Genomic DNA, 23,617 nt, shown 5'->3' with positions numbered 1-23,617 from the left:
GAAAGAAGACAAAGAAGACGAGAGCGAAGGAAGGGAAGAGACGAAAATAACGGGATGAGAGGAAAAAGAAAGAAAAGTGGAAATAATGTACGAGTTGGCGCGCGGTTTCACGCTCTCCTGCGCGGAATATACGGTGTACGGACGAGAGGACGGGATCAGAGGGTGGGGAGGGAATGAAGGGAGAGGGGCGGACGGCATCGAGCTCGACGAGGAAAACTCGCACGGGCATACGGCTGATGAAAGGCAGAGACGGGGAAGGGGGAAGGAAGGGGAGGACTTACCTAGGTAAATGTCGCCAAAGGAGCCGCTCCCGATTTTCCGTCCTAGCCGGTACTTGTTACCAACACGTAGCTCCATCGTACACAAGCCCGCGCGGCGTACCCCGATGGAAGTATCACGATCGCGGTTACGATCACGGCGGCGACGGCGGCGACGGCGGCGAGGCGACTAAATACACACACCAACAACCTAGCGTAGGGTAGACAGCGCGGTGCAGCAACACCAGCACCAGCACCAGCACCAGCACCAGCAGCAGCAGCAGCAGCAGCAGCAGCTGACCCGACGTGAGCGGCAGTGAGCGGTGGAGTGATGCGATGCTCGCTCTCGCGCGACAACGGGGCGGCGCGTGCAGGACTGACTTCGTGGTGTCGTACGCTCGCGTTACTGGCTCGACGGCAATAATACCTCCATGCCCGTCGCACAAGAACCCGGACTGATCGATCTCGAACCTACGGGCATTTCTTCGTGGCTAGTCGCGATGAAACAGATCAGCGCACCTTGCGATGGCGGTCGCGCTGATGGCGGAGGCGCTGTGCTCGCGCTTGTCCGTCGCTTTCCGCCGTTGTGTTTACGGCGCTGCTGCTAGGCGGATGCTAGAGTAGCGGATGCGGATAGTAGAGTCCTTCTAATGCCCGTATCACACTAGCGATTGGCGATTGCGTCTACGTTTGCATTTACGTCTCTAGACCAATCAAAAAGTAGCTGCTGGCGATTGCGATTCGCGATTTCCGTTCTGATTGGTCAAAAGACGTAGACGCAAACGTAAACGCAATCGCCAATCGCTAGTGTGATACGGGCATAATAAGAATCGTGACACGGGTCTGCAACTTTTGATTGGTTTGCATTTTCGGCAAAAGCACGAAAACAGAAAGAGAAAGAGATATAAGAGAGAAAGAGAAAGCAATATGAATGTATATCGCTTTTATACTTACAAACGTTAAGAACTGACTCACAATCAATCACAAACAATTTACAAACAAAATACACTTGGAAAAATTAAAAATAATCAACCCTAAGAGCAAAAAGTCGACTTGAAGTCGACTTCTACCGATACTGACTTGGCAGAAAGTCGACTTTTTTAAGGACGAAAGTCGACTTGAAGTCGGCGAATGTCTCAAAAAACGCCGACTAAAAGTCGACTTTCCGTCATGACGGGAAGTCGACTTCTTGTCATGACGGAAAGTCGACTTTTAGTCGGCGTTTTTTGAGACATTCGCCGACTTCAAGTCGACTTTCGTCCTTAAAAAAGTCGACTTCTCTGCCAAGTCAGTTTCGGTAGAAGTCGACTTCAAGTCGACTTCCCGTCATGACGGAAAGTCGACTTTCCGCCAACTTTTAAAGTCGATAAAATAAACCACCGCCGCGTACGTCTGGAGGTCGGTTGTGTATCTTAAAATGAGGTGAAAATGACAAAAGTTAACAGATTTTATTAGATTCTGATAAATAAAATCGTAGATACGCTAATGAATTTTCTCACTTTTGTAATTTTTACCTCATTATTTCAAGATACACAATCGACCCTTTGCTGGAAGGCTAAAACTGATGCATTTCGATTTTTTTTCATATATAAAATAATTTAATTATCTAAAAAACTGTATAATTACAATCCTAATGTTTTATTCTTAATTACAAAGGCGGCCACTGTGTGCCGTCATATCTGTGCCACTTCTGCGTGCGCGGATTCCGGCAGCCACTTCTTGTAAGCTGACAACAGAACTAAAATTATAAATATATAATATCCACAGACTTTTATACTAAACCATTAACATCTATGGACGCACTGCTGAAAAGCTGATGCGAGTGCGAGGTGCAAGTGTTAGTGAAGGGTGCGGCCATATTGAATTAACATTAAGTCACTATCGGGTGTTCAGTTGCTCATGATGTGCGTTTATCTGCATTCGTTATTACAGTACATAACGAAGCAGGCGAATGTTTTTGTGTTAAATATTGGTACATGTTATCAATAAGTTTGTAAGTCATGCCTTCAACGTGTAGCTACTTGAATGCCGAAATCGAACCACTACTCCTGTAGTATTAAACCCTTTCTTTTGGACATTCTGTATATGCCAGACTATTGTATAGAAATCTTGTATAAAACTACTTGTATAGAATCTGTAGTATAGCATATCTTGACTAAAATCAATATGGCGGCAAGCATCACGGCCGAGATGCCTGTCAGCGGTCTAGTATTGTATAGAAGTCTACTCGATGATAATATCTAAATATTATTTTATAAATTAAAATCTCACATTTTTCATCCAAACCCCAGATTTCTAGCAATTTGTATTTGGACACGACTCCCTGCGACTGCAACGTTTGTACTATTGCTTGAGTGCGTGGTATCAACCTGAAAAAATCGTATTGAATTGATGTAATCTATTCGATGAATCAACGTGAAATTGAAAGGAGATAGAATAACAATTTACCTGGCCCATGACTTGGTGATGCTCCCAGGTGTCGTCAGCAACGACGGAACAAATCGTTTCAGCTTAGGGTACACTTGACCCTCCAAGAAGAAATACGCGAACCACTTTACACCACGGTCTTACATACAGGTCTGGAAACTCCTGTGTTTTTAAGTGGTGGGGGGTGTCACCGTTAGTGAGGCACGTAGACCCCAGTATTGGAGCAAACCTATCGGACGGACGGGAAACTGAGCCGACCGTGACCATGTTCAAATGGTGGTGATCGTGTGTCAAAATTCGAAATCAGTGAAAATCTTTGAAACTTGTATGAGTGAAAGTTAACATAAATTGTAAATACAATGCCAAAAGCGTGCATTGTGCCGAATTGCTGGAAGAAATTTAAGGACAATACAGAAAAATGTTCCGTTTTTAAAGTGCCTCAGGACGAAGAATTGCGTAAAAAATGGGAATCTGCAATTCCCGGCATTGCAGTATTGAAATCGTCGCAACATGTGTGTGAGCGTCATTTTGAGCCAACGTGCATCGTGCGAAAATTAGAGAAGCGTGGTCTAGATGGAAAAATTCTCATTGATGTAAGTGTGAATTATTTAAACAGTTTTGTCGATTGCATTTTCGCATTTGCATAAGGTTATGTATTAATTATATAGAATTATATACAATTATATAAAATTATATATCAAAGGTATTATATATATCAATGTACAAAGGTATATAATATATATATATACAATTATACATACATACATATATACATATGTACATACATACATATTATATATGTATATATATAATATGTATGTATGTATGTATATATGTATATATATCTATATGCACACGCACACGCATAAACAAGGATAGAATAACGCCAATAGCACTTTGAACATGCATCGAAACGCGGCCTAATTTGATTGGCTCACCCCTAGGTTCGCCATTTTGCCTCACTATCTGAGTCACTCCCCACCCTACAAGTTTCCAGACCTGTATGTAAGACCGTGCTTTACACCGTCCACAGATGCTCTATATCCATCGATGGTAGTCTTCATCCGGCCTTTCCAAATGTACCAGACACGCGGCAAATGATCTTCCCGGTTCCTTGATTATATCTATAAATGAGAATAATATTCGATCATAATGAAGATTAATATCTTTATAAATAAATAGGAAAAACATTATAAAGCAACAATTGTGATAAAAATACCTTGGCGGTGGATCAACCAATGATTCACTAAGATGGCATAGCGTGGAAGCGAATTTCGGCAATCATTCGGGTTCTATCGCCGTGACACCTCGCATATACATCTTATTCGTTTCGTACACCTCTTTATAAACCACCTATTCCGGACTGATTTTCCGTAGAACGCACGAAGAATGCATGAACACAGGTTCCTCCATTTCTGATGGTGTTCTGAAAGATGGTTCAGAATAGAGAGGTCGCATTCAATAGGTCTTAATTATCGATGATAATTAATAACACACCATACCTAACCTCTAAAGCATATTTCCACTTGGCCTTATCCTGATCCTCTTTTAGATCCGCCATACCTGCAAGAACTATCTGGCGCAGCAATTTCGCTTCCATGTCGGTTGGTAACGGCATTCTGTAACAATTCTTGTTGTAGACAATGTAGACAACCGTCTCAAACATATTGCAACATACATACAGTCAAATTCCAGTATTCTGATCTAATCGAGGAAGTCAACGGGAAGACAATGATGACGACGACGACGACGTTTCGTGGCGGTGGTTGATAGCGCGGCGCTTTTCGACGTCTTATTGTGTCCTGTCTCGCGGCATGTATTCCTTGCACTCGCGTAAACATTAATTTTCTCCTCCAGCCTCCTCGAGATTCGCCGCCATATTGATGACGCGCCGCTTGACTGCTTTCCGTCTTTTTATAGTCGACTATTTAGAAGTCGACTTTTAGTCGACTTTCCGCCATTTTTAGAAGTCGACTAGAAGTCGACTAGAAGTCGACTTATAAAAATCGACGGAAAATTAACTTTTATAAGTCGACTATTTAGAAGTCGATTTTTAGTCGACATTCCGCCATTTTTAGAAGTCGACTAGAAGTCGACTTATAAAAGTCAACTTTTCGTTGACTTTTATAAGTCGACTATTTAGAAGTCGACTAAAAGTCGACTTTCCGCCATTTTTAGAAGTCGACTAGAAGTCGACTTATAAAAGTCAACTTTTCGTTGACTTTTATAAGTCGACTAAAAGTCGACTTTCCGCCATTTTTAGAAGTCGACTAGAAGTCGACTTATAAAAGTCAACTTTTCGTTGACTTTTATAAGTCGACTATTTAGAAGTCGACTTTTAGTCGACTTTCCGCCATTTTTAGAAGTCGCCTATTTAGAAGTCGACTTTTAGTCGACTTTCTGCCATTTTTAGAAGCCGACTAGAAGTCGACTTATAAAAGTCGACTTACCGTCGACTTTCCGTCAACTGTGCTCTTAGGGAATATAATAGTAAAAGGCTCATATATAAGATTAGAAATCAATCAAAGATAAAGATGAAGCGTGGAGCCGTAACAAAGATGTTGGTGTTCATATATTCTATACTTACGTATAAAGAAATAACGAATTGTAATGTATGTACTACATACTGTACGTATATACATATATTCCGATTTAATAAACTGCGCGCCGCGTCGGACTTGAACAGCTATCTTGGAACATTGATCGTTACGGAGGTCCTCTGCAAGATGGAAATATATATGAGTGACAAACTTAATTAGCAACTATCGCTTATAGCTACAGACTTATAGCCTGTATATTTATTTATTTCAGTATAAAATAATTTTTAAAACGTTTATATTAAAGCACCGATATTGGTCCATACACATGTGCATAAGGAAATAGACCAATCAGTTTTCTTATGCTTACGTATTATGCGTTGTGCAGAAGTGTGTGCTCCCCGCTTAATTCTGACTGCAAACGGACCTGGACGGACCTTCGGGAACACCAGCGCTTTCTTCTTTTAACATGAATAACTAAAAATCTATATTTCGGCTAATTACCGAGTTTACAAATATTTAATTAAAATTATCTGGGTGACTCACAAACCTTTTTAATCACACTTCATAACTCTTCATACAAAATACAAACGATTCCATATAAAAACTTTTATTAATTTATCTATTTCGGCTAAATGCATGGTGAAAAATAAATAATTAATTACAATTAAACGAATGACTCACAAACCTTTTCAATTGCACTTCAATAGTCTTAATTCATAAGAAATACAAACGACTTCATATAGAGATTCTTTAAAAAGACGTTTATTTCCGGCCATATACATACGAATGAATACCGGCCATTGTCCCTATTGTATGGCCGGTATTCATAGTCGGTTCTTATATTTAATAGAGTTCCTATAATACTCTAATATTTAAGACCGTCTTAAGTACGATCTCAAGATATTATGAACCAATCACAGAGCCGTGTTAAGGCCATTGCACGTAACAAAGTTTTATGCTAGGTCTACAATGCGAGTCGTAAAGTCGTGAGTCGTAAAAATTGACCAATCACAGTCGATTATTCTCCTCAAATTCGATTGTGATTGGTCAATTCTTACGACTCACGACTTTACGACTCGCATTGTAGACCTAGCATTATTTGTCATAATCGTCATAATCGTAAGGCCATAAGAAAATAGACCAATTACACTCAATTATTCTTCAAGCTCAAGGAGAATAATTGACTGTGATTGGTCTATTTTTTTACGGCCTTAAGCCCGTATCAGACTACGAATTGGGATTGAGATTGGATTGAAATTTAATCAATCAGAACAGAGAAAACTGATCTCAAGTTTAGTAAACTTAGCTCTGATTGGTCAAATTTCAATCCAATCTCAATCCCAATCCATAGTCTGATACGGGCATTACGATTATGACGAAAGCGGGGAGCACACACTTCTGCACAACGCATAATGCGTAAGCATAAGAAAATCAATTGGTCCATACACATGTGCATAAGGAAATAGACCAATCAATTTTCTTATGCTTACGCATTATGCGTTGTGCAGAAGTGTGTGCTCCCCGCTTAAAAACTTTGTTACGTGCAATGGCCTTAAGCCTTGTGTCCACGATGCTAGAACTGCGTCCGAGTTTCGGTTTAAGCCAATCAACTTGCAGCTCTTACAGAAAAGCAGCAGTTTCATTGGCTTAAATCAAAACTCGGACGCAGTTCTAGCATCGTGGACACAAGGCTTTAAAGCCCGGTGTCCACGATGCAAGAACTGTGTCCAAGTTTCGATTTAAGCCAATCAACTTGCAGCTCTTACAGAAAAGTAGCAGTTTCATTGGCTTAAACCGAAACTTGGACACAGTTCTTGCATCGTGGACACCGGGCTTAAGACGGTCTTGAAATAAGAACCGACTATGAATACCGGCCTATATCCTTAAGATAGGTTTTCATGGGCAGTAAAATGCAGCAGCAGTTTAGTAATTTCTTAGAAATGTTTGACTCACTTCCGGCGCAAATTTTTGCTGCTCGAAATTCGGGCTTCAGTATTGGCTGTATAGGACCAATTACACGAGCAGCAAAAATTTGCGCCGGAAGTAAGTCAAACATTTCTAGGAAATTACTAAACTGCTGCTCACTGCTGCTGCATTTCACTGCCCATGAAAACCTACCTTTATACTGTGGTTACACCAGATTTGTTTGCGTCGCACGCCCCACCATGCTCCTAGGCCGGTATTCATAATCAGATCTTATTTCAAGACCGTCTTAAGTAATATCTTAAGATGCTAATACGGCTCTGTGATTGGTTAATGACATCTTAAGATTGTACTTAAGATGGTCTTAAATATAAAAACCGACTATGAATACCGGCCCTACTCACTCCAACGCACTCCAAAAACTCATCTGCTCCAATCGCCACCCTTTACCCGTGATCCAAGGCCGGTATTCATAGGCCAGTATTTATACGGCGGTATTCATAGTCGGATCTTATATCTAAAATCGTCTTAAGTCTGGTCTAAAGGTACAATTTCATGGGCAGTGAAAAGCAGCAGCAGATCGTACTGATTGGCTATAAAATAGAAGAATTCTAGAAACTCGAGAACTTCTCTATTTTGTAGCCAATCAGTACGATCTGCTGCTGCTTTTCACTGCCCATGAAATTTCACCTTAAAGCAGTCTTAAGACTCCGTCCAGCCAATCAAATAACCGTATTAGCAACTTAAGACATTACTTAAGACGGTCTTAAAATAAGATCCGACTATGAATACCGCCCATAGGGCGGAATTCATAGACGTTGCTCAAGATTTGTCTTAAGCATGATCTTGGCCAAGACGGTCTTAAGATCGAAAACCGTCTGAAGACGGCTTTACATGCATAGATAAATCTTGAGAACACTATGAATACCGGCCATAGGGCCGTATTCATAGTCGAATCTCAAATTTGCTCTTACTAGACGATCTTGGTCAAGGCGGCCTTATTCAATAAAAAACGTCTTAAGATTGGTAGATTTCATAGTCGTGAAACAAGGCGGTCTTCACGAAGAAGATTTCGCTCAAGGAAGTCTTATTTGATTTGAGATCGCCTTGGCGAAGACCGTACTTAAAACCATGCTTATTCTCGATCGGCTGTTTCCGTACTCTTTCCGTTGGTTCCTCCAATAGGAACTTTGGATTTATTATTATCCGCACTTTCATGTATGCAATCAATGGACAAGTGAGATAGTTTTGAAGTGAGGTTAACCGATAAACTCTTTCGATCGATACAAACGTGGGACAGCGCAGACCAGCACGGTGCAATCCAAGGCGTTAAGATATGTAAGTAATATTAATTTTCAAACAAATATAACTTTGGGCTACCGCACAAGCTTACTTTATGCTAAGTTTATTGATATTAAACTTAGATATGTATGTAACTTTAAACTTTAATCAACGCAGGCTTATTCTTTAACTCATAACGACAATTTGTTATCGTTATAATGTTTTACTACGTGAAAAAGCTGCGCAAAGACATTGCAACAATAACGAAGTGTTGTTAAGGGGATCCTAAAGTGAAGGCTGAACTTCCTCGACGTCGGTAATGTCAACATTTCTAATTCTGTTTTCTTGTCATATATCTATATCTGTCCTTGTCTAACGAGCGGCATCTGTCTTTGTTCGATTACTGCGCCATCTCTTGCCACACGCAATATTGCTTATCCTGTCAACCTGAATGTGCTTTTGCACATATAAAAGTTATATAAAGTAATCTTTTTTTCTAGGTTTTCAATCTTAGATCTAATTGCACGATATTGTTCTTAAATGTTGTCCCTAGGTCATGCCGGTCTAATTTTGTGGATATTTATCGTGGAATTTTTGTACAAAGCAAATATTGTCGTCACGTATACCAAAAATTAACAAAAATATTATTTTTTTTTCGTTTTCGATATAAATTTGACCACCATGACCTAGATTTTGATGCGTACTTTAATTCTAGATAAGAATTTTGCATTTCTATAAAGTCAATTAAAAGATTAGTGCTAAGAAAAAAAGCCGGTATTACAGACGGCTTTAGGATCCCCTTAAGAGTTACAGAATAGGCCTACTGCGTAATATACGTTACGGAAGAGTTTGTGCGTAGTAGTTAGATTTTAATAAAAGAATACAGTCAGTGCATGTGTAATCATTAATACAAAATATTTTATTTTTACAGAAATCTTGTGACCGTTCTGACCGCCCTCCTGTTTCTCTTTGTGCTGTATCGGAGGCGGATGTGACGTTTTTATACATGTAAGTATCTCAGGTTAAACGATTTTTGTAACAGATTGCCATATTATATGCCTTATTAAACATTTTGTTATTTTTTCAGGAATCTCGTGTGCCCGTACCAGTCTGTCCACGCTTCCTGTTTGTCTTGCTTAACATCTCCACATTTCTCAGATTTTCCAAATCCATTTTCAAAATAACAGAAGATTTCTGAAAAAATAAAATGTTTTATAAAGCACACAATATCAGTCTGTTACAAAAATCGTACGACCGGAGGTACTTACGTGTAAAGAAACGTCGACGAATTTCGAAGACTGCAATGCCTACAGGCCAGCACGCGCTACAGCCGCTCCCGAAGCAAGACAAACAGAAAGCGTGGACAGACCGGTACGGGCACACAAGATTTCTGAAAAAATAACAAAATGTTTAATAAGGCATATAATATGGCAATCTGTTACAAAAATCGTTTAACCTGAGATACTTACATGTATAGAAACGTCACATCCGCCTCCGATACAACACAAAGAGAAACAGGAGGGCGGTCAGAACGGTCACAAAATTTCTGTAAAAATAAAATATTTTGTATTAATGATTACACATGCACTGACTGTATTCTTTTATTAAAATCTAACTACTACGCACAAACTCTTCCGTAACGTATATTACGCAGTAGGCCTATTCTGTAACTCTTAACGACACTTCGCTATCGTTGCAATGTCTTTGCGCAGCTTTTTCACGTAGTAAAACATTATAACGATAACAAATTGTCGTTATGAGTTAAAGAATAAGCCTGCGTTGATTAAAGTTTAAAGTTACATACGTATCTAAGTTTAATATCAATAAACTTAGCATAAAGTAAGCTTGTGCGGTAGCCCAAAGTTATATTTGTTTGAAAATTAATATTACTTACATATCTTAACGCCCTGGATTGCACCGTGCTGGCCCACGTTTGTATCGATCGAAAGAGTTTAACGGTTAACCTCACTTCAAAACTATCTCACTACTGATTGCACACATGAAAGCAAAAAAGAAAGAACAAGATATAAGCCAGACCAACTCGATATTGTTACAGAATTATATTTAAAAGTACGGCACAAACACTTGTTTGCAAAATTTGAAAGTACATGCGTAAATGTCCCAAAAACGGTTGCTTAAGACGTCCTCGGACACGTCTTGACGAAGATAACCTCATTTAGTAATATGTTTGTGAAATAAGATGGTCTTAAATGACTATGAATTTACACTAAATAAGGTAGCCTTAAGGTCATGCTTAGATGTGTTTATGAATCACATCAAGACATTCCCAAATAAGATCATCTTGAATAAGGTACGCCTTGAGCGTTTGCTTAAATCCCGCCTTATTTTTCAACTATGAATCTAGAGGGCATCTTAAGACGGTACTTAAGGCGATCTTAAATATAAGAACGGACTATGAATACGGCCCATAGTCATATAATATAGTATAGTCGGTTTTTATATTTAAGACCATCTTAAGTACAATCTTAAGATGTTATTAACCAACCAGAGCCGTATTAGCATCTTGATATTACTTAAGACGGTCTTGAAATAAGATCTGTACGGGGATGCCTAGGCTACATCTATCGTAATGTTCACCGTAAGCTCGTCGTAACGGTCGTAACGCTCGTCGTAATCGCTATCGTAAGCTCATCGTATGAGTTGATTCAGCTTAGGCCTAGGCTACATCTATCGTAATGTTCACCGTAAGCTCGTCGTAACGGTCGTAACGCTCGTCGTAATCGCTATCGTAAGCTCATCCGTATGAGTTGATTCAGCTTGAACTCTTTACAATTACGACGCTTGTCTGGCGTTACTAGAGGCCTAGATAATCTTAGGCCTCTAGGCGTTACAACATAACCTAACCTGTCAGCTTTTTCGACGTGCGAAGAAAAATGTGTTTATAGATAAATTGGCATAGATATACGGTTTACGACGACTTCATTGCTTACGACCACGATCAAAGCGTTACGATATAGCCTTACCCTAACTCCTTAACGACAGTTTCGGTATCGTTGCGCAGCTTTTTTATTAGGGTGCGTCCCCATGGAGAAAGAAATAGCGGAACGGAACAGTCACGGAAAAGCTATGGTGGGGGGTTAGCCAATGAGAATAATTCCGTTTTAATTCCGTTCCGCTATTTCGTGGCCGGGATCCCCATGGCAAAAATTTTCCGGAACGGAACAGTAACGGAACACAATTCCACGCAATTCTACGCCACTGTCGCAAACCGGCAAACATAAGTCGCATAACCTGTACGCAACGTGTATTTTGTTATAATCGGTGGTAATTGTGCTTTAAAGACACTGAGAACTGCTGAGAACGCATAATATTTTAAATCTAAAGTACTTATATCAATTAATTCACACGACATGGTAAAGTATTCATTATATATGTATTTTATCTATCAACAAGGTGTATGTATAACAACAACTAATATATTTATATATTTTAATTTTTTAGGAACAATATAAGTGTGGGTATTGCAAATGGATATTAAAACATGACCAACTTGAACAGCATTCTTGTTTTGCGAACAATCTACATTCATTAGTGATGGATAATGAAAGAAGAATTTTCATAACAGGTAATAAAAAGTTCTAAAATTATATTGTTAATAAATTGTTTAAATTACTTTACTAATAAATTGTTATTGCAGGAAACGAGACTAACGAAACCAACGAAGATAATGTGCAAGATGAATATTGGCTGGATGAGAACTTCAGCGAAACTAACGAAGACAATGTGTAAGATAAAGATAGGCTGGATGAGAACTTCAGCGAAACTAACGAAGACAATGTGCAAGATAAAGATAGAGCTGGAAATAGACTTAACGAAACTAACGAAGACAATGTGCAAGATAAAGATAGGCTGGATGAGGAACTCATCTCAGCTGTAAAAAACAGACCCGCGTTGTACGATAGTAGTTTGCCGGTGAAACAAAGAGGAAGAAAACAAAAAGATCGCTTGTGGAACGAAGTCAGTGTACTTTTAAAGGGTAAAATTATTTTGTGTATCTTTGCATTTTATCTATAATCACTTTTATAGCACATTATTATGGTTACAAATTTTATATTGTAGGCTTATATACACCAAGTGAAGCGGAAAAGAGGTGGAATTACCTACGAGATTGTTATAGAAAAGCAAAAAATGCATTCAAGAAACGACAAGCTATGCTGCAAAGAAGTGGCGCAGCCGGGATACCAAAATCCGAAACAATAATGCCGTCCTTTCGTCATTACAATGAAATGACATTTTTAAATGATACCTTGGAACATCGGCAGTAAGTAAAATAATAATTGATCAGTTAACAATTGTTGATTACTATGGTTATATTGAAGATACATATGTTATAATAATTTCTTAATATTTATTTCAGAACTGTAACTTTTTTAAAAGCAGCAATTAACAATGAACAAACATCTACATCAAGAGCAAATATAGATAATGTGCAATCAAATATAAGCAACAATGATACTTTGGAGTGTGGATTATTGGAATCACTGAATATGGCAAAGATATGTTTATTTACTAAAGTAATAGAATGGAAAAGAAGTCTAATATTAAATTGCCATAAAGAAATTGAAAGAAAAAAATTAATTAAAGCCACTTTAATATACAAATATTTAAAGAGAAGACAGAGAAAGGCTGATTTACACAGATTTTGGGTGCGACCAATATTTAGTGTACAAAAAAGATATCAACAAGAGGACAGTGATAATCTAATCAAGGAGATGATCAATACTGATCCTGACAAATATTTTGAATATTTTCGTATGAATATTGATGTATTTAATGAATTATTAGAGTTAATTGAGCCAAGTATCACAAAACTAGATGTTGTCAGATCTCCAATATCAGCAACTACACGATTACAAATATGTTTACGATATTTGGCATCAGGCGATAGCATGCACTCAATTTCGTTTGCATTTTGCGTTGGACTGAACACAGTATCTAAGATTGTGTCTGAAACATGTCAGGCTATTTGGGATAATTTGAAAGATATAGTTTTTCCTGAAAATTCAGAAAATTCATGGCTACAAAGAGCAAAAGAGTTCGAAGAATTATTGGATTTTTCAAACTGCATTGGTGCCATTGACGGAAAACATGTTGTACTTCAGGTATAGAAAAAAATTGTGTTAATAATAAATATCAACAGTTGTATAACTTAATTTAAATATTAATAGTTTTTTGCTTTAATTTTTGCGTTTTTTACATTTTAGGCTCCACCTCATAGTGGGTCAACGTATTATAATTATAAAAATTCTCACAGCATTGTGCTTTTAGCAGTCGCAGATGCCAATTGCTGCTTTACAATCGTAGATATTGGTGCTGAAGGTAGACGAAGCGATGGAGGAATATTCCGTGATAGCAAACTTGGGCATCAATTAGAAAATAACGATTTAAAGTTACCGAAAGCAAGGTCAATTTCAGAAAACGGTCCAACATTACCATATGTTTTAGTGGGAGATGCAGCTTTTGGTTTAACTTCGTATATGCTACGTCCATACCCTCAATCGTGCAATTTGAATATTATAAAAAGTATATTTAATTACCGATTAAGTCATACTCGGAAAGTTGTTGAATGCACTTTCGGTATTTGGACTGGCAGATGGAGAATTTTTCGAAGGCCTCTTATGACAAATGTTGATAATGCAATTTTGATTGTTCAATCAACTGTCTGTTTACACAATTTCTTGATGATGAAAGATTTAAATTTTCCTATAGAAAACAGATCATATTCTGTAAATATTCCTTTACAAGATCAAAATTCATGTCAAGGATTACACAATCTTAAAAGTTTAAAAAATAATACATTTCGTGGGAGTACTGTAAGAGATCAATTTGCGCAATATTTTACTACATCTGGAGCTATAAACCAACAGTGGACAAAAGCTTATACACGTGATTATTAAATACAATTTTATTTGAAAAATAAACATTGGTTCTTTATCATTTACTCATACATATTTTATATACATAAACAGTCTTATATGTATAACATGTATAAACAATCTCTTAATCTTATAAACAGACTTTTCTCGATGTTAGAGAGTTAAATACTTGTAACACTTTTAGAAATCTGTTTCACACACACAAACATCTCTTTATATGAAACTCTTATAATCTAATATTTTCTAATACTTTTTGGTACTTTTAAAACGTCTTGAGTAGACTTCTCTGCAAAATTTTATTGCTTATTTACTACTTTTTTTATAAACTAAAATAATCGTATTCTATAATCTTATAATTATCTCACTTTTCTTTACTTTTATCACAATATATCTTAATCATAAAAAATCATACTTTTAATAATCTTTGAAACAAGAAACAAAAATCTTTCAAACAAAAAATTTCGCAGATAAATAAAATTAACTTACTTCCTAATTCGTTAAGGTTCCTGGATACTTGTACAATTATATTCAAATTATGTAAAAAAACAGATAGTATGCAGTAAAAATAGTTCATTTTGACGTGTATTACAAAATATTTGTTTAATTTTTTACCTTTGACGTCAAAATTTAAAAATATAGCTGTGCAAGTACTCATGAGCCTTTATATTGCAACAAGAATAAGACCAAGAGTAGCAAGAATAAAACCCTCCAAAGGTATGATATCTTTTGTTTAAGTCTCTTTTGCCACTTCAATTTCGTAAAGTCTTGTTAAAAACTCAATTTCTAATTTTGACCTTTCTTCATACGAAAGTCTGCGTAAACCTTCAGATAAACGTAGTAAAAATCCATCAATCGGAGTTGGATCCTTGTTTTCCTTCAGCGCTTGTATAAGAACTTCGTCACATTTATCTACACTTTGGAATTTCTTCCTTTCTGTTAACAAAGTAAAACGTATTAATTAGTATTTCAATATTTATTTAAATTTAATTCATGTAAATAAAATGACAAACAGAAATTATACTTTTTGATGTTGTGGATATTGAAGAAGAGCCTGGAGCTGATTGCACATCATCCAAATCATTTATATTTGCACTTGATGTAGATGTTTGTTCATTGTTAATTGCTGCTTTTAAAGACGTTACAGTTCTGAAATAAATATTAAAAAATTATTATAACATATGTATCTCCAATATAACCATAGTAATCAACAATTGTTAACTGATCAATTATTATTTTACTTACTGCCGATGTTCCAAGGTATCATTTAAAAATGTCATTTCATTGTAATGACGAAAGGACGGCATTATTGTTTCGGATTTTGGTATCCCGGCTGCGCCACTTCTTTGCAGCATAGCTTGTCGTTTCTTGAATGCATTTTTTGCTTTTCTATAACAATCTCGTAGGTAATTCCACCTCTTTTCCGCTTCACTTGGTGTATATAAGCCTACAATATAAAATTTGTAACCATAATAATGTGCTATAAAAGTGATTATAGATAAAATGCAAAGATACACAAAATAATTTTACCCTTTAAAAGTACACTGACTTCGTTCCACAAGCGATCTTTTTGTTTTCTTCCTCTTTGTTTCACCGGCAAACTACTATCGTACAACGCGGGTCTGTTTTTTACAGCTGAGATGAGTTCCTCATCCAGCCTATCTTTATCTTGCACATTGTCTTCGTTAGTTTCGTTAAGGTCCTCATCCAGCCTATCTTTATCTTGCACATTGTCTTCGTTAGTTTCGCTGAAGTTCTCATCCAGCCTATCTTTATCTTGCACATTGTCTTCGTTAGTTTCGTTAAGGTCCTCATCCAGCCTATCTTTATCTTGCACATTGTCTTCGTTAGTTTCGCTGAAGTTCTCATCCAGCCTATCTTTATCTTGCACATTGTCTTCGTTAGTTTCGCTGAAGTTCTCATCCAGCCAATATTCATCTTGCACATTATCTTCGTTGGTTTCGTTAGTCTCGTTTCCTGCAATAACAATTTATTAGTAAAGTAATTTAAACAATTTATTAACAATATAATTTTAGAACTTTTTATTACCTGTTATGAAAATTCTTCTTTCATTATCCATCACTAATGAATGTAGATTGTTCGCAAAACAAGAATGCTGTTCAAGTTGGTCATGTTTTAATATCCATTTGCAATACCCACACTTATATTGTTCCTAAAAAATTAAAATATATAAATATATTAGTTGTTGTTATACATACACCTTGTTGATAGATAAAATACATATATAATGAATACTTTACCATGTCGTGTGAATTAATTGATATAAGTACTTTAGATTTAAAATATTATGCGTTCTCAGCAGTTCTCAGTGTCTTTAAAGCACAATTACCACCGATTATAACAAAATACACGTTGCGTACAGGTTATGCGACTTATGTTTGCCGGTTTGCGACAGTGGCGTAGAATTGCGTGGAATTGTGTTCCGTTACTGTTCCGTTCCGGAAAATTTTTGCCATGGGGATCCCGGCCACGAAATAGCGGAACGGAATTAAGACGGAATTATTCTCATTGGCTAACCCCCCACCATAGCTTTTCCGTGACTGTTCCGTTCCGCTATTTCTTTCTCCATGGGGACGCACCCTTATATATAATACCTGCGCAACGATACCGAAACTGTCGTTAAGGAGTTAGAGAATCCCCGTACTGATTAAGGTCAATCCAGACAAACTTGCATAGCGCATAAACATAAGCATAATGCTGGGTCTACAATGCGAGTCGCAAAGTCGTGAGTCGCAAGAATTGACTAATCACAGTCAAATTTGAGGAGAATAATCGACTGTGATTGGTCACGTCTTGCGACTCACGACTTTATGACTCGCATTGTAGACCCAGCATAAGAGATTTGATTGGTCCATATGCATGTGCATAAGGAAATAGACCAATCCGTTTCTTTATGCATATGGTTATGCACCTATGCAAGTTTGTCTGGATACACCTTTAAGGCCATCGTACACAAAATGCATAGCTTAGCATAAGCGTAGCATAAGATCGCTAAACCAATGAGCATCTAGCATAAAGTCGCCATATTAATTTACATACGATGCTCATTGGTCCAGCGGTCTTATACCAGACATCATTGAGTTGTCACGAAGCATGATGGTGGTAGATGGCTGTGATTATCGTATATTTCGGTCCTAGGGGAAATTACTCGGATAGCCATTATCGTAAACACTCACGTGACGTAAACTATAGATTTTAGTTACCCAGAGTGAATTTTGGAACGCAACCCTGGTGTATGTATATTAGGCTGAGTTTCCACTGAGCGCGTCACGCGTCGCGTCGTCCGAGTTGAACCAATCAAAACATCCCATTTCGATCCCGTCACAAGAATGTAATGAAATGGGATGTTTTGATTGGTTAACTTGTGACGACGCGACGCGTGACGCGCTCAGTGGAAACTCAGCCTTAGGCAAGTTAACCAATCAAAACATCCCATTTCATTACATTCTTGTGACGGGATCGAAATGGGATGTTTTTGATTGGATGACGCGACGCGTGACGCGCTCAGTGGAAACTCAGCCTTAGGGTGCGGTCCCATGGAGCGTATTTCGCGAAAGCGGAATCAGCGGATCGCCAATCACAGCATCGTTTCCACAAGATCTTTACAAGGATTCGAGCAGAACAATCTCCTGATTGGCGATCCGCTGATTCCGCTTCCGCGAAATACGCTCCATGGGACCGCACCCTTATGCTAAGACTCCATAGACGCGGAAACGCCGTGCGGCAGAGTGCGTTGACCAATCACAAATTTTGATTTTGCCGCAGGCGACTTGCGGCAGCCTTCTGATTGGTCAACGCACTCTACCGCACGGCGTTTCCGCGTCTATGGAGTCTTAGCATTAAGGTGCCAATTCATGGGACGCTGAAAAACAGCGTTGAGCGACGTCAGTCGTCACGTGACATCACTATGATGCCAGCGTCAAGAAAGAGAAGTTGGATTTTTCCAACTTCAAGCGTCAAAGCCAAAGCAGCGCGAAGACGCCGAAATTTTGACGCTGTTTTCCTTTTCATGAATTTCAATTGACGCCGGCGTCAATTGTGGTCATGCGACCTTCTTGCCGCTGAAAATGAGCGTCGAGCGTCAGCATGAAAAGGCACCTTTAGAGTTAAGGCTCTACTTTTTTAGAGCTCTATTGGAGTATGCAACGCGAACAAACCTACCATGGTCGGCATGGTCCATGGTTTACCATCCAGTATCCAGTCATGCTTATTGATACGCATGGAAGCCGTATCGTCCTTGGCGGATGCCATTTACTGAAAAAAAGATACACATGAAAGTATGTAAATCATCAGTATGTAAGTGATTTCTCATCATTATTCCAAATTTCACGTTACACATGAGATATGTCGCGGCATCGAGACGTCCGTTCTATGAATTACTCGGATGGTAAGTGACTACAGCATGCGTGGTAAATTGTTTTATCCTGTCGAGATTTTTTAAAAATCCTTTCGAAGGATCTCTCAACTTTAATCTTTTAAAATATTAAATTCCGATTATGGCAATTTTTTTTTATTGTCCCGTTTATAAAGATTTATGGAGAATAGCAATATGGTTTCAACCAAGCTTTTAGCTCCAATTAATTATTTTTGTCTACTCTTTTTAATGTGTCGCACAAATAAGATGTTCATTCTTTTATATAGAGTATGACGGCTATGATGATGTTTATGGGCATTCAATGGAGGATGATTATTGTGTATCACCTAGTGGTATGTGCTTCATAGATTTCTCTGTTAAGTACTTTTAATGAAATTTAATCCTTTAGTAATTATGCATATATTATACACAGTGGAGCAGTTTTTATTTGATCGAAGCAAACAACAGAATATTGCTTCATTCATCACAGAACCAGATATAGTGGAAGATAATGAAGATATCGATGAATCTTTGCCATCGTCCGACAAAGATAAATATAACCTTTCTGAATTGGAAAGGACAAAGTTAGTATCTTGTTTGGAAACAATTAGAAATGTTATAGGTGACATGGTATCTGATTCTAAACTGAAGGAGAAGATTATTCTGTCAAATTTTGACGCAAATACAGCACTCGATGCTATTTTGAAGGAGTCGTCGCCGAAAAAAGACATTGGTATGCTTATCGCATCGTAATAGATACTGAAATTGAGATATTAAAATAGTATTAAAATGTTTTAAAAAATCTTGAAATTTATATTTACAGATTCTGTGGTGAATAAAAAACGATTGGAGCTGCATTCAGGTATATATTGCACAATATCTCATTTTTTGTGTTTTCAAAATATTATATTAAAACTATGTGAATATTTGGAATTACTTAATGACCTCGCTTTTATTTCTTTTTTTTCCATGTTTCTTGTACTGGGCTTCATCGGTAAGGTAAGGTGTTTCAATTGATAAATCTAACACATCCATGTTCACAATACCTAGATTTTCTTTTAAGAAAGATCATAATTTATCTAAAGATTCTACTTGGACTATTTGTCCACCGAATAGCATAGATAAGTCAAAAGATGTAAACCATTCCTTCAAAACTTTCTCATCATTAGCGGGGCTTATTTCCCATTACACCGAATCCACAAATTCAGATACAACAAAAATATCTTCTCAAAGCGACACAAATACGCAGCCTTTTAATTCTTTAGCCGCCTTAACTGCAGATTATTTGCAAAAATCTAATGTAGATAATAATATAGAATCTCGAGAAAGACATCAATCACCAATCTCACAATTTGTTATCCCGAAACTATCAATTAAGAAAAGTAATAATGAGGAAACGAAAAATGTACCTTTACCAAAGTTCCACAACAATGAAAATAGTACAAGACAGCTAATATCTACAAATATTTTGAGCAAACATGAAATCGATTTACTTCAGAAAGATTTTTCAAATATGGATATCTTCCCAAAAAGCAATATCGTGAGAGATTTAAAGTCGCAAGAACAACTTAAAAATCCAATAAATATTGTAAACGAGATTTGCACTCCATCACCTGACGAGTGGGTGGATTTAAGTACTGCTTTGAAGGAAGCAGAATTTCTAGCTGACAGTGCTTTTCGCAATGCTAATTTGACTACTTCAAGAAAATTACATCGCAATATGCACAATTCAGAAATATATCTTGAAGATGACAATAGGGTAACACCAAATGTGCTACCTGTTACTTTAAATTTATGTGCCTTGAGATATGTTAAGCTTCCATGCACAAAAAAGAATGTTTCGGTATTTGGAAAAACTTTATGTAAAAAATGGAAGATAAAAAAACCAGTTCTTGGAGCCATTGCACAACATTTTAACACGGTTAAACCTTTCGATTTTTCTACTCCTTATCGAAATTCATACCGATCTTAATAATAAAATATCTAAGATAATAGATAGATGAAACAGGATACTAAATATGTAACATTTAGAGTATATTTAGAGTGGCAAACATTTTTTGTTTAAAAAAATATAAGAGAAGCATAATAGGGATAATTATATTTTAATTGTACTTATACTTTTATTCTTTAGCCTTATGACTATTTTCTTTTATTATCTTGTATTTATGGTAGAGAGATTTGATGAAGGCTTTATCAAAATTTTTTTAAACAAATGAATGTATTTATTGTATACATGCATATAGTATATGAATACATGTGTACATATACATACACACAAATATATATATGTATGTATATAAAATTATTGCAAAATGTAGCAATATAGACCATTTGTATTACATTTACATTATACAATAGTAATCATACATAGTTGATTTTTTTATATATAACTTGTGTAATTGTATATTAGCAATACAGCTATGTACATGATGATTTTATTTTATCTTTCCTATCGTGTAACTTAGCACAGCTGAGAATAAATTGTATGATAGGTAACAAATTATCGGCGAAACCTACATTGCAAGTTACAACGCCGTCTACCGTAAAGGTCGTACCGACCGGAACGAAACCTATTGTGAAGGGTTTTGATTTAAGTGGTGTAGAAAACACAGATTTATTGAGTCCACGTTGTGGGAGTCCTTCTTCCAATCGAAATAGTCCTGAGATAAAACGTAAAGAGGATACCATACAAAAGGAGAAAAGAACAGTCTCGTCGAAAACGAATAGTCCAAGATGTCAGTCACCCGTGTCGGACCATGTAACACCGGAATTAGACTGCAAAGTAAAATTTAATGCATCTAACGAGGAGAAAGTGGACGTCGGAGCGATATACAAAAGTAAAAGAGGCGATAGCAAGGAGCAGCTTTATTTGGTGGTCGTGGGACATGTTGATGCTGGAAAAAGCACATTGCTTGGGCGACTACTTTGCGATTTGGGTCAAGTGCCACAAAGACTTATTCATAAATATCAACAAGAGAGTAAGAAGATAGGAAAGCAGTCGTTTGCCTATGCTTGGGTGCTCGACGAGACTGGTGAAGAAAGGTGATTATGCAACGTGTCATATTGTAGAGTCATTGTAGGGGAATATATCAATTATAATGCATCTTTAATAGAGAGCGAGGAATAACAATGGACATAGGCCACTCGAAGTTCGAAACAGACACAAAATCTATCACTCTCCTAGATGCACCTGGTCACAAGGATTTTATTCCGAATATGATAAGCGGCGCTACGCAAGCAGATGTAGCTTTGTTGGTAGTTGATGCAACCAGAGGCGAATTTGAAACTGGATTTGACAGTGGAGGACAGACGCGCGAACACGCCCTATTATTACGTTCTTTGGGTAATCCCTTCTTTAGGTCTTCCCCAGTGTCGCATTTTAATTATAAAAGAAGTGAATGTATTTAGCATAGATTTTTGTGTTACTTACAATTTAAAATTTTTATTGAATATTTAGGAGTGTCGCAACTAGCAGTAGTTGTTAATAAGCTGGATACCGTAAATTGGTCTAAAGATAGATTCAATGAGATAGTGGACAAAATGAGTGTGTTTCTGAAACAAGCTGGCTTCAAGGACACCATCACTTTCGTACCTTGCAGCGGTTTATCCGGAGAGAACATAGTAACAAAGCCAAAGGAGCAGCTCTCTAATTGGTAACATCTCGATATATATTGTATATATTCCATATACTACATGCTATTACCTACTTCTTATGAAATAATTTCGCAGGTATACCGGACCTACTCTAGTCAACGTTATCGATAATTTCAAGTGCCCAGAGCGGCCTATAAGTAAACCGTTCCGTTTTTCGATAAACGATATATTTAAGGGCACCGGATCTGGATTCTGTGTATCCGGTCACGTTGAAACGGGCATGGTATCCTTAGGTGACAAGGTTTTAATACTACCTCAAAACGAGATCGCAGTTGTGAAAGGTTTGTAAATTGAGTTTTTATTAGGCCTAGTGGATCATGACATAGAGATTATATGTCATGCTTTTAAATACACCCTAGGTCTCCAATCGGATGAAATTTCGACAGCAAACGCTTTCGCCGGTGATCACGTTGCGCTTACATTAGCGGGGATCGAGCAGCAAAACGTGGGTATTGGTGATATCATCTGTAATCCGCAGAATCCGGTACCTGTAACGACCTGCTTTCAAGCGCATGTTGTTATATTCGCGATAGCGAAACCGATCACGAAAGGGCTTCCAGTGGTGATGCACCAGCAGTCTTTGGTACAGCCGGCGGTTATCACGAAATTAATAGCGCAACTTCATCGAAGTACCGGTGACGTGATCAAAAAGAAGCCGCGTTGCTTACCGAAAAATTCTAGCGCGATCATTGAGGTCGCAACGCAAACACCAATCTGCATGGAGTTGTACAAGGATATTAAACAACTAGGTAGAGTTATGTTGCGATTAGAAGGTACCACCATTGCGGCTGGTCTGATTACGAAGATTTTGTAATTCTGATGATATAAATGTAGTCTCGAATAACGCAAAGTAATTTATATAAATGTAGAAGAATTGTACGTAGATCTAACATATACATATAGTATTTATATACATCACACAAAATGACATATATAAACTCTGTAGGTTGTTAGTTTATGTACCGCGGTCAAAATAATGCCTTCCACCTGAAGTTAGCTGCGTTCTATAGTACATGTAACGTGCACTATAGAAATACCTGGAAAACAGCTACTTTATTGACCGCGACAAGAGTACAGAGAACTTTACTCAATTACTTAATTACTGACTTTTTCTTAATATATCCTATAGTATATTTGTAATTGTTTATATCTTAAACGAGCGAAATTAATTTAGAATGTCTAATAAAGGTATGGTTACATTATTTTCATCCAAGATTTATATCAAATGCTTTATTTATTTACATATCATTTATTATTTCCTGATTA

At 37.3% G+C, this 23,617-nt stretch overlaps 3 protein-coding genes, 3 long non-coding RNA genes and 1 pseudogene across 20 annotated transcripts in view; 3 read left to right on the top strand and 4 right to left on the bottom strand.

The window, feature by feature from the left end:
• LOC139814466 (casein kinase I) overlaps window positions 1-1,362 on the bottom strand; it is a 94,374-nt gene extending 93,012 nt beyond the window's left edge. For 4 of the 6 annotated variants that reach the window (XR_011732465.1, XM_071780734.1, XM_071780732.1 and 1 more), the window contains exon 1: window positions 282-1,347. Coding sequence is in view for 5 of the 6 variants with exons in the window: in XM_071780734.1 (XP_071636835.1) it covers window positions 282-357 (76 nt within the window). In the remaining variant the exon portion in view is untranslated. Of the gene's footprint in view, window positions 1-281 lie in introns of all 6 variants that reach the window. The other 2 variants (XM_071780730.1, XM_071780733.1) reach the window with 2 other exon arrangements.
• Window positions 1,363-1,832: 470 nt separating this feature from the next.
• On the bottom strand, window positions 1,833-6,144 carry LOC139814067 (uncharacterized). 5 transcript variants are annotated; one of them, XR_011732320.1, is made up of 7 exons: window positions 5,592-6,103; window positions 4,367-5,403; window positions 4,187-4,303; window positions 3,904-4,110; window positions 2,706-3,808; window positions 2,529-2,626; window positions 1,833-1,995 (listed from the first exon to the last, which is right to left on the bottom strand). It is a non-coding gene; the product is annotated as an uncharacterized lncRNA (long non-coding RNA). The 5 variants fall into 5 exon arrangements; XR_011732321.1 differs by having other exon boundaries at window positions 1,833-2,626; window positions 2,706-2,913; window positions 3,623-3,808; window positions 5,592-5,812; XR_011732322.1 differs by having other exon boundaries at window positions 1,833-2,626; window positions 2,706-2,913; window positions 3,684-3,808; window positions 5,592-5,811.
• A 3,180-nt stretch (window positions 6,145-9,324) lies between these two features.
• LOC139814068 (uncharacterized) lies at window positions 9,325-11,341 on the bottom strand. 4 transcript variants are annotated; one of them, XR_011732326.1, is made up of 5 exons: window positions 11,027-11,341; window positions 10,323-10,415; window positions 9,898-9,974; window positions 9,697-9,818; window positions 9,325-9,622 (listed from the first exon to the last, which is right to left on the bottom strand). It is a non-coding gene; the product is annotated as an uncharacterized lncRNA (long non-coding RNA). The 4 variants fall into 4 exon arrangements; XR_011732327.1 differs by lacking the exon at window positions 11,027-11,341 and adding an exon at window positions 10,512-10,931; XR_011732325.1 differs by lacking the exon at window positions 11,027-11,341 and adding an exon at window positions 10,537-10,920.
• Window positions 11,342-11,435: 94 nt separating this feature from the next.
• On the top strand, window positions 11,436-12,219 carry LOC139814071 (uncharacterized). The gene is made up of 3 exons (XR_011732329.1): window positions 11,436-11,802; window positions 11,891-12,014; window positions 12,087-12,219. It is a non-coding gene; the product is annotated as an uncharacterized lncRNA (long non-coding RNA).
• A 43-nt stretch (window positions 12,220-12,262) lies between these two features.
• LOC139814058 (uncharacterized) lies at window positions 12,263-14,217 on the top strand (annotated as a pseudogene).
• Window positions 14,218-14,339: 122 nt separating this feature from the next.
• Window positions 14,340-16,845, bottom strand: LOC139814064 (uncharacterized). Of its 3 annotated transcripts, none has more exons than XR_011732318.1 (5): window positions 16,584-16,845; window positions 16,372-16,495; window positions 15,853-16,206; window positions 15,347-15,769; window positions 14,340-15,258 (listed from the first exon to the last, which is right to left on the bottom strand). XR_011732318.1 is itself a non-coding variant. In XM_071780029.1 (4 exons), exons 1-4 carry the CDS (start codon window positions 16,584-16,586, stop codon window positions 15,564-15,566), a joined length of 780 nt encoding a protein of 259 aa, XP_071636130.1. In that variant the 5' UTR covers window positions 16,587-16,840; the 3' UTR covers window positions 14,340-15,563. The 3 variants fall into 3 exon arrangements, 1 of the variants encoding a protein (XP_071636130.1); XR_011732317.1 differs by having other exon boundaries at window positions 15,853-16,299; window positions 16,584-16,840; XM_071780029.1 differs by having other exon boundaries at window positions 14,340-15,769; window positions 15,853-16,299; window positions 16,584-16,840.
• Window positions 16,846-18,524: 1,679 nt separating this feature from the next.
• On the top strand, window positions 18,525-23,564 carry Hbs1 (translation elongation factor EF-1alpha (GTPase) HBS1). Its single transcript, XM_071780017.1, has 9 exons — window positions 18,525-18,730; window positions 18,985-19,050; window positions 19,131-19,430; window positions 19,521-19,559; window positions 21,190-21,739; window positions 21,811-22,040; window positions 22,155-22,350; window positions 22,427-22,632; window positions 22,711-23,564. The coding sequence occupies exons 1-9, from the start codon at window positions 18,688-18,690 to the stop codon at window positions 23,163-23,165; spliced, it is 2,085 nt and encodes a 694-aa protein (XP_071636118.1). The 5' UTR covers window positions 18,525-18,687; the 3' UTR covers window positions 23,166-23,564.
• Window positions 23,565-23,617: the final 53 nt, after the last annotated feature.

The sequence above is a fragment of the Temnothorax longispinosus genome, chromosome 6, assembly GCF_030848805.1.
Source record: "Temnothorax longispinosus isolate EJ_2023e chromosome 6, Tlon_JGU_v1, whole genome shotgun sequence".
Classification (NCBI taxonomy): domain Eukaryota; kingdom Metazoa; phylum Arthropoda; class Insecta; order Hymenoptera; family Formicidae; genus Temnothorax; species Temnothorax longispinosus.
The sequence above is the reverse complement of the archived record's forward strand: the minus strand, read 5'-3'. Positions and strand labels throughout refer to the sequence as shown.